This window comes from Lepisosteus platostomus, chromosome 16, assembly GCF_059453375.1.
Source record: "Lepisosteus platostomus isolate fLepPlt1 chromosome 16, fLepPlt1.hap1, whole genome shotgun sequence".
NCBI lineage: Eukaryota > Metazoa > Chordata > Actinopteri > Semionotiformes > Lepisosteidae > Lepisosteus > Lepisosteus platostomus.
In genome coordinates, this window is record NC_142626.1 from 26,855,503 (window position 1) to 26,869,358 (window position 13,856).

General features: G+C 40.4%; 1 protein-coding gene across 3 annotated transcripts in view; it reads right to left on the reverse strand.

The window, feature by feature from the left end:
* Window positions 1-13,856, reverse strand: part of LOC148647124 (NACHT, LRR and PYD domains-containing protein 3-like) — a 405,714-nt gene that overhangs the window by 79,950 nt on the left and 311,908 nt on the right. For 2 of the 3 annotated variants that reach the window (XM_088609316.1, XM_088609315.1), the window contains exon 10: window positions 5,679-7,443. In XM_088609316.1, coding sequence (XP_088465442.1) covers window positions 5,679-7,443 — 1,765 coding nt within the window. Of the gene's footprint in view, window positions 1-5,678; window positions 7,444-13,856 lie in introns of those variants that run through there. The other variant, XM_088609314.1, reaches the window with a different exon arrangement.

The following is a 13,856-nucleotide window of genomic DNA, read 5'->3' on the forward strand; positions in this document are numbered from 1 at the left end:
TAAGAACAAACTAGAAAATAAACTAATCAACAAAGAAAACTGAGGCATCTGGCCAGGCCTTCAATTAATCACAGACTACAAGGTGAAAAAACTGTCTCAGCCGATGATCCCTTTCTCCCCGACAAGCTGAATGAATTGTACTTCAGGATGGATACACTAAACAGTCTGCAGCAGACTATACCTACACAGCCAGTGCAGCCTCTTCAGCCATCCTTTAACATTCAGGAGCATGATTTCCCATACACAACAGCTACACTGAAATCTTGTTCAGCCTTCTCCTATCTTTACAGTGTGGTACAATGTAAGGAGTGTCTGGTGGGGAGCGGATTAGGGAAGACGTGTTGCCGTGGAAACCACACCTGACGTGAATAAGTGAATGAGCGGCAGGTGTAGAAGTGGTTTAAAGGGGGAAAAGGATCCAGCAGGACCTCGGCCTTCCTGTGGCTGAAGTGGTGAGAGAACAAATACAGAGGCTCTGCTGTGAGAGAGCTGGGCTGAAGCATGACAGGAGCAGGTGTGAGACGCTACTAGCCGGGGCGATGTTAGAAGGGCGTGCCGCCATTTACAGTATGGGTGAGCAAAGACTTGATTGGCCGCTGTAGAAACCCAATGAGGGGGTAGAGAAGAACGACAATTCTGGAGGGGATTGTGAGAGGAATAGCCTGTGAGGAAAAGAGTGAAAACATCAGTCTGTGAGGAGACTGACAGAAGAAATAGAGCTTATGAGATCATTTTAAAGGGACAGCATCCTGCTAGGGTGTGAGAGCAGGGCTGTTGTGTCCACTGTATGAGTGAGTTGTGAGTTAGTGTGTGGACCAGAGTGGGTTGTGTGGTAGAGGGACCCTCCCCCTGGCAATACATTGGTATCGGGGAAGCGAGTGGGGTCTATCTAGCTGCACCCTCTGGGAGTGCAGTGGTGGTTTGGCACAGTGAGGTGCGTTGGCAGCTGTGTAGATGTAACAGAGTGCTGGCTGGTGTAGCGGCGAGGCTTAATAATAAGGCAGAATTAAGTGTTTCTGAGCTTTCCCAAATTAGGCCTCATTTCCCTGTTCATCTCTGTGGTGCCGCCACAGAGAAACCATTCATGCAAGGTGATTTAAGGTCCAAGGACAGCTCCCAAAGGGGGATGCACTTAGCTAAGCCTGGCTATCATGATCAATGGTCACCCATTGGCGCCTATCTGTCTAGGGAGTGCGAGTTGGACATCTGGACTGCATTACTAAGTGTCAGGACTAAGTGACTCATATCTCACCTTGATCAACCAATCAGGGACTGGTAGGGCTGAGTAACCCACGTGGGACTCTGATGCCCATGGAACTTTCAGCCAATCAATGAGCTAAAGTTCCTCCAGGTAAAAACAGGCAACACAGAGAGCCTGGGAGATTCAGATTCAACAAGATTCAGACAAGATTCTAAAGGGAATTCAAAGGAGAATCCCAAGGGCAGGACATTCTCGCAGCGCGCCTCCTGACCATCCTGAGACTCAGCCCGGACAACCACGGAACGGCCAGTGTGTCCGAGTGCCAGAACTTTCCTTTGTTCTAAGAGTCTAGAGTGGAGGTTGCCAGAGAGTAACCAGCAGCAGGCCTCGTGAACAGGTCGGAATTGTGGACAGCTGAATCACTATTCAGAACTAGCTCTTCATCATAAACGAACTGGTCCTCTTCCTGACTTGCTGGGACCCACAGTCATCTTTTCTCCTGTGCACAAACTTTGCTAGTTAATGCCAACAGTGAGCATCAGCAGCGCACCGTCGCAAGCCGCACAGCACAGCCTGGCACGGAGCCAGAGAGCGCGGATTGGACAGCAACAGCCTGCAACTGTTTCTTTGTGCCCGCAGGAGATCTGAATCCCCAGAGATTGGATGAGTATTCAACTTCAATGCATTACAGCTCGAGAATTCAATTGTTATCCAAACCAGTTGATATCAATTTAATTCCTAAGAGTTATGTACTTGTTTGAGTATCTAATGTAGAAGTTGTAACCAAGTTCACTTTACGAAACGGTCTTAATGAATGATATACTGAACGTATTTCCTCTTGATGTGTAACTCTTTGTAACTGATTGAATATATATCTTTTGTATTCTGATAACCCTCTCGATAAGATCTGTTAGGTTTATATGCATATTCTATGTATTAATAAATGTATCCTCGTGTATTAGTACCTGTGTGTGTGCGTTGTTTGAGTTATGTCGCATGGTTGGACTCTAAAGCCATCAAAAGAATCAACTTTGTGATTTACTGCTACAATTAAAAATTGTCTCAGTAAATGCCCAAACCCTACAGAACTGGTGCCTTCAGAGAGCCACTATGATTACATATTTGGCGTCCCTCAACCGGTTTTCTCTACACTGGGCACGATGTGAGGTGCGCTGGCAGCTGTGAGTTCACAGCCTGAGGGCATGAGAATGAGGTGCCAGAGAGGTTGTGAGTGTGTGTTAGAGAGGGACAGTGTGTTGGGTCTTGGCACAGTGTGTACAGTAGGTAGTGTGAGTCAGCGCCCTCACTGCGTGTATCAGGGTCCTCAGCTGCCTGGGCTGAGGGAGGTCTCCTTTAGCTCACGCGGTTGGTGCCCTGTTGCGTTACGCCAGAGTACGCATGAGTTTGTGTAACCCAACCTGTTGGCATCAGGAGAGGATGTCAGGGCTGTAGGCGGACCTAGGAGTCCGAGGTACTGGTTGAGTGAGAAACCCTGTCCTAATGGAGTTGGAGCAGGAGGCTCCATGTTGGAGTCTCGGAGCGGGAGGTTCCTAGCAGTGAGGACAACAGGATGAATTTGGCAAACTTGACACTCCAAAGGTAAAGGGCCCAGAAGTAACAGAATGTGGAGTCATGTATCCTGTTACCCCGATGAGGGGTTCAGTGTGATCACCACTCTCGGAGGAGAGTGCGTGTAATATAAAGAAAAGGAACCTAAAAGAGTATAAAGGGGTGTGACAGGGGAGAGTGAGAGCCTGTTCATGCCCAATGCGGTGTCAACTACCCCCATGGCACCACAACAGATATTTTCAGTTTCTCCCTTAAGCAGGCTACAATACCACACTGCTTTAAGATGTTTACTATAATACCAGTACCTAAGAAATGCACTATGAACTGCCTCAATGCCTACAGATCAGTAGCTTTGATTTCTGTTAGCATGAAGGTTGTTGAGCAACTTACAGCCAATTTTCTACATAATATACACCTATTTTGCCTATACAGCACACAAGTCAGTGGAAGATGCAGTCTCCCTGGGGCTTCATAATATATTTCAACACCTAGACGCAGCCAGCACGTATACCCAGACCCTCTTTATTAACTATTGTTCTACTTTAAGCACAATCACTCCTCTCAAGCTCTTTGATAAGTTTACAGAGAAGAGCATTGGCTGCTGGATTTCCTTTCTGATAGGAAGCAGCTGGTGAAGCTGTAGGATACCCTCTCTAAGCCTCACACTCTGAGCACAGGAAATCCTCAGGGTTGTGTCTGATCACTTATGCTTTACTATCTGAACACAAATGACTATATTTCATATTCAGGTTCAGTCAAAATGTTCAAGTATGCTGCTGACACTACTCTCATAGGGCTCATCACAAAAAAATTGTGAGTCAGTATACAGGAATGAAATAGCTCAATAAGTTGAACAGTGCAACCTTGATCTCAAACTAAATGTGAGCAAAACAAAAGATCTTGGGGTGGACTTTTGGCAAAACAAAGGAGCCCTCTCACCACTATTCATCAATGGTCAGGCTATAAAGGTGTGGGTCAAATTTAACCTTCCTGGATTTTGACCCCAAGCTCCCATCCAAGACCACAGCTTCATCTCTCGAGTTGGCACCGAACCACAAGGGATTTAAAGTATACAGTAGCCACGCACAGGGTCCTACCTTCTGTTGCTCCGTGCTACGTGACATAATGCTTAAGAACATGATGGTCAAATAAAGTACAACTCATACTACAGCATGACACAGTATCACTGAAATTCTCATGATAACAAATCCTCTTTTTTCAAGTTTCGTCTGTCGCACCCCTCCTCCTTTTTCCCACACTTCACTTTGCAGGGGTCCCGGCGTCCTCATCATCAAAGTGGGGAAGAAGGGGGAGGGGGGAGATTGTTCCACAACATTGCTAATCTTAAATGTTTGTAGTTTATTGTCTTATTTACACCATGTTCTTATTATTTTAGATTTTAATTCTCAAGTAGATTAAACAGTGGCATGATAAGTATTTAAAAGCAAATAACACAAAACCTCAATTGTGATTTCTGTTTAAGGGCATCTTTAAATCCCTTACTCTCTCCAAATAACAGGTAGAACTGGTTTTTACTTCCACATAGTATTGACAGTATTCACGTTTTTGCTAACTTATTTGTGTTGTTTACTGTTTTAATATTTAACATACAATGATATATAAACATGTCTTTAGAATATACATAATTCCTTATTATATTTCATTATTAGAGAAAGAGTAGCCAGGAATCCAGGACCTTATAGCATGCAGGTAAAAATTCTGTCACTCAACCAAGACATCACATTTCACTTGGTTCACATGTGTTTCATTTTCAATTAAAACAGCAAATTATATTTAAGGTCATCAAAACCTTTCCAAATAAGTGTCCGAGTTAAAGCATTTGATGCAGATGGTTTTGAAGAAAAAGCAATACACTACCACTACAACTTATATACTTTCAATATATTTAGAAGTATATCATATAGAAGTACAACAACAAATTAAATTAGGCTGATGTTTTTATTAAAATCGAACACACCACTAGCCCCACCTATCAATCTCCCTTGGCCAGTGACAGTGTACTGCGGTGTAGTGGTGTCTGGGTGTTCTTCATGATATAACAGGTTTGTCTTGTGGAATTCCCATGGACACAAAACTGCTCAGAGAGAAGAAGTTTTCTGAAGGAATGCAGTTCCTACCTTCAGCTACTGGAGATTTGAGATTACTGTATTTTATATTCAGCTATATCAGCCAAAGAAAATGGAGGCTGCAGCTGGAGTGACACCTGCAGCTGGAGTGTCTGAGTTTCGAGCTGCAAGCTTATCACTTGGTAAACTGCATATAGCTTTAGGTTTAGACATGAGGTTCTCCATCTGGGGGTCGCGACCCCCATGGGTCGTAGTGCAACATAGTCCCAGTGGGGTTGCGCAATAGGCAACAAAAACAGAATCAACCAAAGGGTAAATGGGACTCGTACAGTAAGTCGGTTCATGGTCTTTACACATCAAAGGACAATAACAGAGGTAAACAATTAAATATTAAATACACCTGCACAGTTAAGACAATTTACATTAGCAGGTGACTTAGGGGTCACTGCGAGCCCACAGACCACCCCCGATACATCTCTCAGCCTGCTTTACAGTGCGCCCAGCGAGGGCGCTACATGAATTTCTTATATTTGTAGCACTTTTTTCTTTTGTGCAAGGTAGTCATGATTAGTCTAGCAAGGGAGCTCTCAGAAAGATTAAGAACCCCTGGTTTAGACAATGTTATGTAGCATAGAATTAATAATTAATTCAAAATAGTAAAAACAGTTATGGGTTTTAACAATGAAAAAAGAAACGTGTGCTATAGCATGAGGTGAACACATCCACTCCACTGAGCACCTAGCCAGAAGACTCCTCACAGGGGCAGTTTTTACTCAACATCTTACTCTGTACAGTATGTGAAGTAAATCTGAGGTACTTACCTAAGGGTTTTTGTTATCTTTGCCACAGGTAGCAATCTCCGTACACACTCCTCTGATGTAGCATATTCACTCATGTTGAAGACATCAATCTCTTTCTCAGACAGCAGTGAGAAATAGGCGAGTGCTGAACACTGGGAAGGTGAAAGACTTTGTCTTGAAAGTTTTGTTTTATCCAGAGTCACTTTGAACTCGTCTATTAAAGACTTGTCCTTCAGTTCACTCGTACAGTGAAAAAGGTTGAGGCATCTTTCAGGAGAGGAAGTTTCTCTAATGAGTTTCTTGATGAATTCTGCTGTTTTCTGGATGTCACTGGGGTGATCTTTAGTGTGTGACAGGAATCCCTTCAGAAGCTCCTGGTTGTTCTCCATTTCCATTCCCAAGAGGAATCGGACAAACAGATCAAGGTGACCAGTCCTGCTCTGAATAGCTCTTTCCAGGGCAACCTCATTCAGGCTGAATAGAGATATTCTTCCCAACCAGGAAACACCCAGAACTGTTTTCTTTAGTGGGTTAATATTATTGTTTTGATAGGAACCAAAAACATACAGAGCTGCAAAATACTCCTGGACTGTCAGGTGTAAAAAGCAGTATACCTTTTTCTGAAACAAGACTGAATTTTGTTTGAATATTTCCTTGCACACCCCTGAGTAAAGAGAAGAGTTGTTGAGATCAATGCCATGTTCTCTCAAATCTTCTTCATAAAACACAATTATGTTTTTCTCCAGACTATCAAATGCCAACCTTCCCAGCTTCAGAATTGCTTTTTGATTTGATTTGAGGACAATTTCTTTTTTTTTCTTCTGTTCCTTTGCTGTCAGTAAGACAAGCAGAAAGTATGTATAGAAATCTGTCAGTGTTGTTGGATTGTCCCCACTGTTCTCTTCCAATGTGTGCTCCAGAACAGTAACTACAATCCAGCAGAAAACAGGGACATAGCACAAAATGTAAAGACTCCTCAGTGTCTTTATATGTGAAATAATTTTCTCTGCTAGAGCTCTGTTCTTACACTTCTTTCTGATGTACTCTTCCTTCTGCTGATCTTCAAACCCCTGGACCTCTGTCACCCTGTTGATGAGCTCTGGAGGGATCAGACCTGCTGCAGCCGGTCTGGTAGTGATCCAGATGGAGGAGTCAATGGGAAAGTTTCTCTTGATGAGGTTTGTTAACAACAAGTCCACTGAAGTTTGCTTTTTCACATCAGACCACCTCTGATTTTTCTGAAAATTTAAAGGATGTCTGCTTTCATCTAGACCATCAAAGATGAACAGGACTTTGTGGCCATCTAAAACATTATCAGAGGATTGTATCTCTGGACAGAAACACTGAACCAGTTCCTGTAAACTCATTTCTAATTTGATCAAGTTTAATTCACGGAATGGAAAAAAATAAATAAAGTCAAAGTCTTGGTTGTCTTTTCCAGTAGCCCAGTCGAGAATGAATTTCTGCACAGAGAATGTTTTCCCGATGCCAGCAACTCCCTTCATCAGTACAGTCCTGATGGGTCTGGTCTGTCCTGGCAGTGGTTTGAAAATATCGCTGCACTTGACAGAGTGGATCTCTGATTTTGTGTTTTTGGAGACAGTCTCTATCTGTCTGACTTCATGTCCATGATTCACCTCAACACAGTTGCCCTCAGTTATCCACACGTGTGTAAAGATGTCATCAAGGAGGGTCTGCTCTCCTGGCTTAGCAATTCCCTCAGCCACAACTTCAAACTTCTTCTTTAGAGCTTCCTTGTGTTTGTCTTTCAGTGTCTGCAGCCACCCTAAAACAGACAGAACACGAAAGTAAAGAGACAGTCTGAGGCTGCAGGAGAAATCCTGACAGTGTGATGTGATGACAGATCTCTTACTGGGTCACCAGCTATTGAGGTTTACATTTGCAAGTATGAGACACAATCAAAACAGATGGACACAGATAAAGTCCAGAGTCAAAGACACAGTCTATCAGTGTCCCAGCTGGAGCTCCAGGCAGCAACTCCTCATTTTTAATGTCCCTCTGATAGTCATGTTCTGCTCTCTCACACCCTCACAGACACACCCTCTCATGAGGAGAGTTTCCACACAGAGGATATTTGAATAAAGACTAGTTTTGCCCTACCATAGATACCGGAAAGCTAAGTGGAAATTAGTTCAAGATGTCGACAGACCATTGTGGCAAATGCAAAATGTGTCATATTATTAACTGCAATACACTATTCTTAAAAATATTTAAAATATTTATTCACTGTATTGAGGTGATTGTTGAATTTACAGGAACAATTAGAAATTGGTACAATAAAAGTAAAAGCAATATTTGCACATAACACTATAAATAATGTATTACTACAACAACAGAATGTGCACAGACAACACACTACAAGAGTCTATAGAACTCCCTTTAAACATTGTCACCTTTTGTTGCCTTATAATAATAATAATTGCTTACATTTATATAGCGCTTTTCTGGACACTCCACTCAAAGCGCTTTACAGGCAATGGGGACTCCCCTCCACCACCACCAGTGTGCAGCATCCACACTGCACACGGCAGACATAGTGCGCCAGAACACTCACCCCACATCAACTCTCAGTGGGGAGGAGAGCAGAGTAATTAAGCCAATTTATAGAGAGGGATTGTTAGGAGGCCATGATTGATAAAGGCCAATGGGAAATTTGGCCAGGACAGCAGGCTACACCCCTACTCTTTTCGAGAAACACCCTGGGATTTTTAATGACCACAGAGAGTTAGGACCTATGTTTTACATCTCATCCAAAGGACAGCACCTGTTTACAGTATAGTGTCCCCGTCACTACACTGGGGCATTAGGACCCACATGAGCCGCAGGGTTAGCACCCCCTGCTGGCCCCACTAACACCTCTTCCAGCAGCAACCTTAGTTTTTCCCAGGAGGTCTCCCATCCAGGTATTGATCAGGCTCACACCTGCGTAGCTTCAGTGGGTTGGCAGTTGTGAGTTGCAGGATGATATGGCTGCTGTATATATAGTTCGGAGCTGACATCCTACCCTCAACATCCAAGTGAAAAATATTCTACAAAATGTTTAGCAAATAAATAGTGGAGTCCAGAGAGTAGCAGAGAATCTAAATTAGTTCATGCGCACTGAATCACCTTCAGAATCACACATCTTTTTCTTTGATAAAAATAAAGTAACAGTACAGTAACACATAGGAGAAATACAGATGCAGCCATTCAAAATGAGCGGGTTATACCGCGGTAAAACGCGGTGGGCCTGTCGCGGTATAACAGGGGTTACCGTATAATACCACATAATACCGCAAGTAAGATAATAGTATCCAGAATTACCGCCAGGTGGAGCTAATAAAGCTCAACCTCTCATGTACAGCGTTTGAGCTGTCGCCATCAAAGTCTTTACCGAAGATATTACTAATAGTATAATAATGAAAGACCTTGGACAAGCTGTAAACTCAAAGTATTACCCTGGTCCACATTCTTTGTAACTGTCTTTGTAAACAAAAATATTTTTTCATTGACAAAAAGCAACACCACAGCATTTCGTTGATCCAATCACGCATTTGTTTCCAATCATACAAAGTAATTCTTGAGAATCTCCAATTCACCATGCCTTTCACATGCTCATAAAAGATATTAATTTAGGAACATAAAAATATTACTGTATGTAAACTGTACTGTATATGGCTGGTCTTGGTATTTTAAAGAAAAAAATTCTCCCTAAACATTTTAAGCATCAAAGTCTTACATGTGGTTATTTTGGAAACGTTTTTACGTGCTCCTTGCTCCTTCTGACCATGCCACTGTACGTTTATACAGTATACAGTACTTTGTGAGAAAAGTGATAGTTTTAAGCTGTTCTGAGAATATGTTCGATACTGGAGTAAACAAAAGCATACTTTTAGAAATTGATTAATAGGGAAAATAATATGGAATCGCGTATCTAAAGAAATTAATAACGATATAATTATATTCATGTACTGTAGCACAGTAGTATATACACATATCTATTGATATGTTTCACCGCTTGTCATGCGACTGTATCAGTAACATGATGGTTTAAGTGCCTGACTTATAAGAGAAATGTATGGTGTTCAAATCCAGCTATTGTGATGAGTTTTCTTTTAACAAACATTTCCTTGAAAAACAAAAATAGCAATATTATGGACACTCTTTTGACTTTTTTATATTTCTAAATATCACAACATGTTCGAATCTAAGTCATTTTTTAATAACAACGAATAGTTTCAAACTGTTACCGATATCATTATCATCAATATGTGAAAAAAGTGAATCCTGTTTTTTTATGGTCTGTAGCTCAAAACCTGCTTAACTAAAAATTAGACACAAGAAGAGTATTCTTGGACAATGCTGTGAGGCTAAAGAAATCAATAATATTAATTCAAAGATCTAAATATATTTAAAACATACGCCTGACATTAGAGGGTGTGTCTGCTCGTCTGCATAGTGATATGTGATATGATATGTCTATGTTGTGAATGTCTGTAGATTGTATGTTCTTTTTAGTTTTTGTTTTGTTTCATGTTAATTTTATAAAGGAGGGTGTCATAGAGAAGACTCCCTTACCCCCATCTTGATTAAAATCGCAAACCTGTGTTCCATAAAATATTTTTATTTTTCACAATCTGGCAATGCCAGACAGAATCCACATTCACAGCGGCCAAACTGCCTTGCAGATCAGAACATCAAGGAAGAAAACAGTTATTACGCCCGGCTTTTCAACGTAATTGCTTTAACTTGCTAATGAGTTACTGTAACAGTCCGGGTGTGGCAAGCTTCTAATGTCTCCTGACTTGTCCTCAGTTTTCTTTTAACATTTCATTTGACATTTATTCCTTTGTTTTGTGGTCTGGGTAATTAGAGGCTATGCTGTTATGCTTCCTATGGTGATATACGGGTTTTTCACACAAAGCCGTATTGAGCAGTATTTCTCACGTTAAGAAAGTTAGGTGTTAACATAAACTATTAGTAATCAATAATATTCAATTTAGCACTGTAATAAATTGTGCTAATAATACATTCTATTCTATTCTGAGAATGTAGGGGGGAGGAAAAATGCAGTGGTCTTTTCACTGATAAACTTGTGTTAAAAAAAAACTACAGTGTGCTTAAGAGTTGTTACAACCATTTTTTTTCAGGACAGCACAGACTGTGCCTGCTAGAGCACCACAATTCACACTCAACTACATCACAGATCACAGATCAGTCCCAGTGTGTGAGATCTTGCTGTTTGATCTGTGCTTGATCTTTAATCTGAGCTTTAACAGAGAGCTTATCTCTGTAAATATATTCATATCGAGTGGTATTAAATGCAACTTTTTTGTATAGATGACACTTTTCTAAAATGTCTTTAAAAATAAAAATGATTACAATTGGCATGACTGTAGCTTTTTTCACGATACCTCCTAGAGTTACGAAAAAACTTGGTGTGCGTACAAACTACATGTGGTTGTTTTCACAGCCTTCACTATGTCGTTTTTAAGCCAATGTTTTTGACCACACTCAAATATTCTTCTGTCCATAACTTTGGAAGGGAAACACAGAAAGCCTTCAAACCAAATGCATTTTAAAGACTATGACATGTGAAAATGTTCACAGCCTCCAAACAAAACTTTCAGTGAGCTAATTCTGTTTTTTAAAACCTCTGGTTTTTCATCAATGCATAATTACGCACTAACTGGAACCCGGGGGGACCGCTGTGTACACATGTTCACCATGCGAGAAATACTGCTCAATATGGCTTAGTGCAAAAAACCCGTATATCACCATAGGAAGCATAACCGCATAGCCTCCAATTACCCAGACCACAATACAAAGGAATGAAGCTTTGTTTGATTTCTGAAACCCTTTCTTTATGTCCTGTTTTCATTCAGGTAAGGGTCAACTATATACACAATACTGCTGACAACAGGAAAATTCCTTTACTCAGCAGCGACTTGAAACTTTTTTTTACATAGAAGACTGACACAGCTTCACGTTGTGAATCTGTTTTTCTAAGAAAACATATGAGTGGGGGAGGTGGACTTGCCCTTATTCTACTTTGAAAATACCTGTGAAACCAGTTTCTTTACAATGTAGACGCACACGGAGAGAGAGAGAGAGATGCGATAATGACCTTTGCACATTAATGTAGGGCTTTCGGGCTCACGTGAATTTGCGCCCTACAGTACAACCTGCGATACCGCTGTGTACATACAGTACGAACATATTGTGATATTTAGAAATATAAAAAATGTCAATATAATGCCAATAATATTTTCTATTTTCATTTTTCAAAGAAATGTTTATTTGTTAAAAGAAAACTGATGGCAACAGCTGGGTTTGAACAGTCAACCTCAGGGTTACAAGTCAGTCACTTAAGCAATCACACCAGTGAGGCAATCCTGTGAGAAGCACATATCAATGGAAAGTCTTATACTACTATTTGTGCAACAGTACATGAATATAGTTATACCGTTATTGATTTCTTAAGATATACGATTCCATATTATATTCCCTAAAAGCAACCTTTTACTTGTGTTGCAAACTATGTTGTAATGGTTTAAAATTAAAATCATGTAGTTACAACTGGTAAAAGCACATCATCCTCTGAAAGGATGTGGCTATTGGGCACTAAGAAAAGGAATCACAGAAAAGAAGAGCAGGACAAGTGATCTCAAACAAAACAAGTCACTGTAATAATGCATTTGTATTTCATTTAGTTTTTAGTCTGTTTTGATCCATGTATCTGGCAAATGTTAAATAAGCCACATTTTCTGGTTGGAAATGTAAACTGCTTGAGGTGCTTTACGAGCAGTAACTGATTCACATTTCATGTTATTACTTTTAATGTTAAAATACAGATGCAGCCATTCAAAATGAGCAAGGTACGCTGCAGTAAAACATGTTGATGATAATGGTATCCAGAAATAAAGCTTAACGTCTCATGTACAGCATTTGAGCTGTCACCAGAAAATGCATGGTTTCAAATTCCAGTCACTGCTGAAGGACAATCTTATTCCAATTAATTAATAAGTTGTATACTCTTTAGACTTTTAATAATTTTAAACTGTGTATTACAGAATGTTAATCATTAAACATTAAAAAGTTGGTATATTTTATAAAAGAAAGATTGCTCAGTTGGACAAAAGTACACAACCTACCACTTTTATCATAAATATTTTAATTATGTATAAATATTTTATGCATCAAAGTCAAACAGCAGATATTACTAATAGTATTAATAATGAATGACCTTGGACAGGCAGTAAGCTCAAATTATTACCGTGGTCCACTTTCTTTGTAACACCTGAAGAAGGCTCCACGGCTGAAGTGTTGTGTTTTCTTTCTTCTCTTTTCAGCATGGAATAAACCTATTACTTGTTCCTTTGCAGCCTACGCATGCTGACGCACCTACCCACCTGAACTACTACAGGATACACCTGATGCGACCCACTATGCCTTCCTCCAAATCTTTTTCTAGATCTCTTCGTCATTCCTTCTCTTCCTCCCTGGGCCATTTCCCCCCTTCCCCTATGTTAAGTTCATATACTTTGTAAAAAAAACCGTCCTGCCCTGGAATTCTCCTTTGAATTCCCTTTAGAATGTTTAAACCTTTTCTGTGAATACGCTTGTTATCACAGTAAACAAAAGCATACTTTTAGAAATAGATTAATAGGGAATATAATATGGAATCGCTATCTAAAGAAATTAATAACAATATAATTATATTCATGTACTGTAGCTCAAATTATCACAGTAGTACACTTTCTTTGTAACTGTCTTTGAAAACGAAAATACTTTATTTTTTCATCGACTAAAAGTAACACCACACCATTTCATTGATCCGATCATGTATTTGTTTCCAATCATACAATCATACAAATTAAGTTTTGAGAATCTCCGATTCACCATGCCTTTCACATGCTCATGAAGAAAGATACAAGATGTTAAATTAAGTCCTTTCTGCGTGAAGATTAGACTTCTAAGCAACAGGAGTTTATGGCAGGAAAGGGAGAACTGTGATAAGGATTCCAGATGCGAGCTAGGAGAGCTAGGAAACTCCCTGGGGACCAGGGCCAAAAAGCTGTAAACTGGCCAAACACGTGACCTCCCCCCTTTACCATAATAACAAATGACATCAAAAGCAGCAAATAAGGGCTATATAAACCTAAGGTTTGTACCAGCACTTTGAACAATACTTCGGTT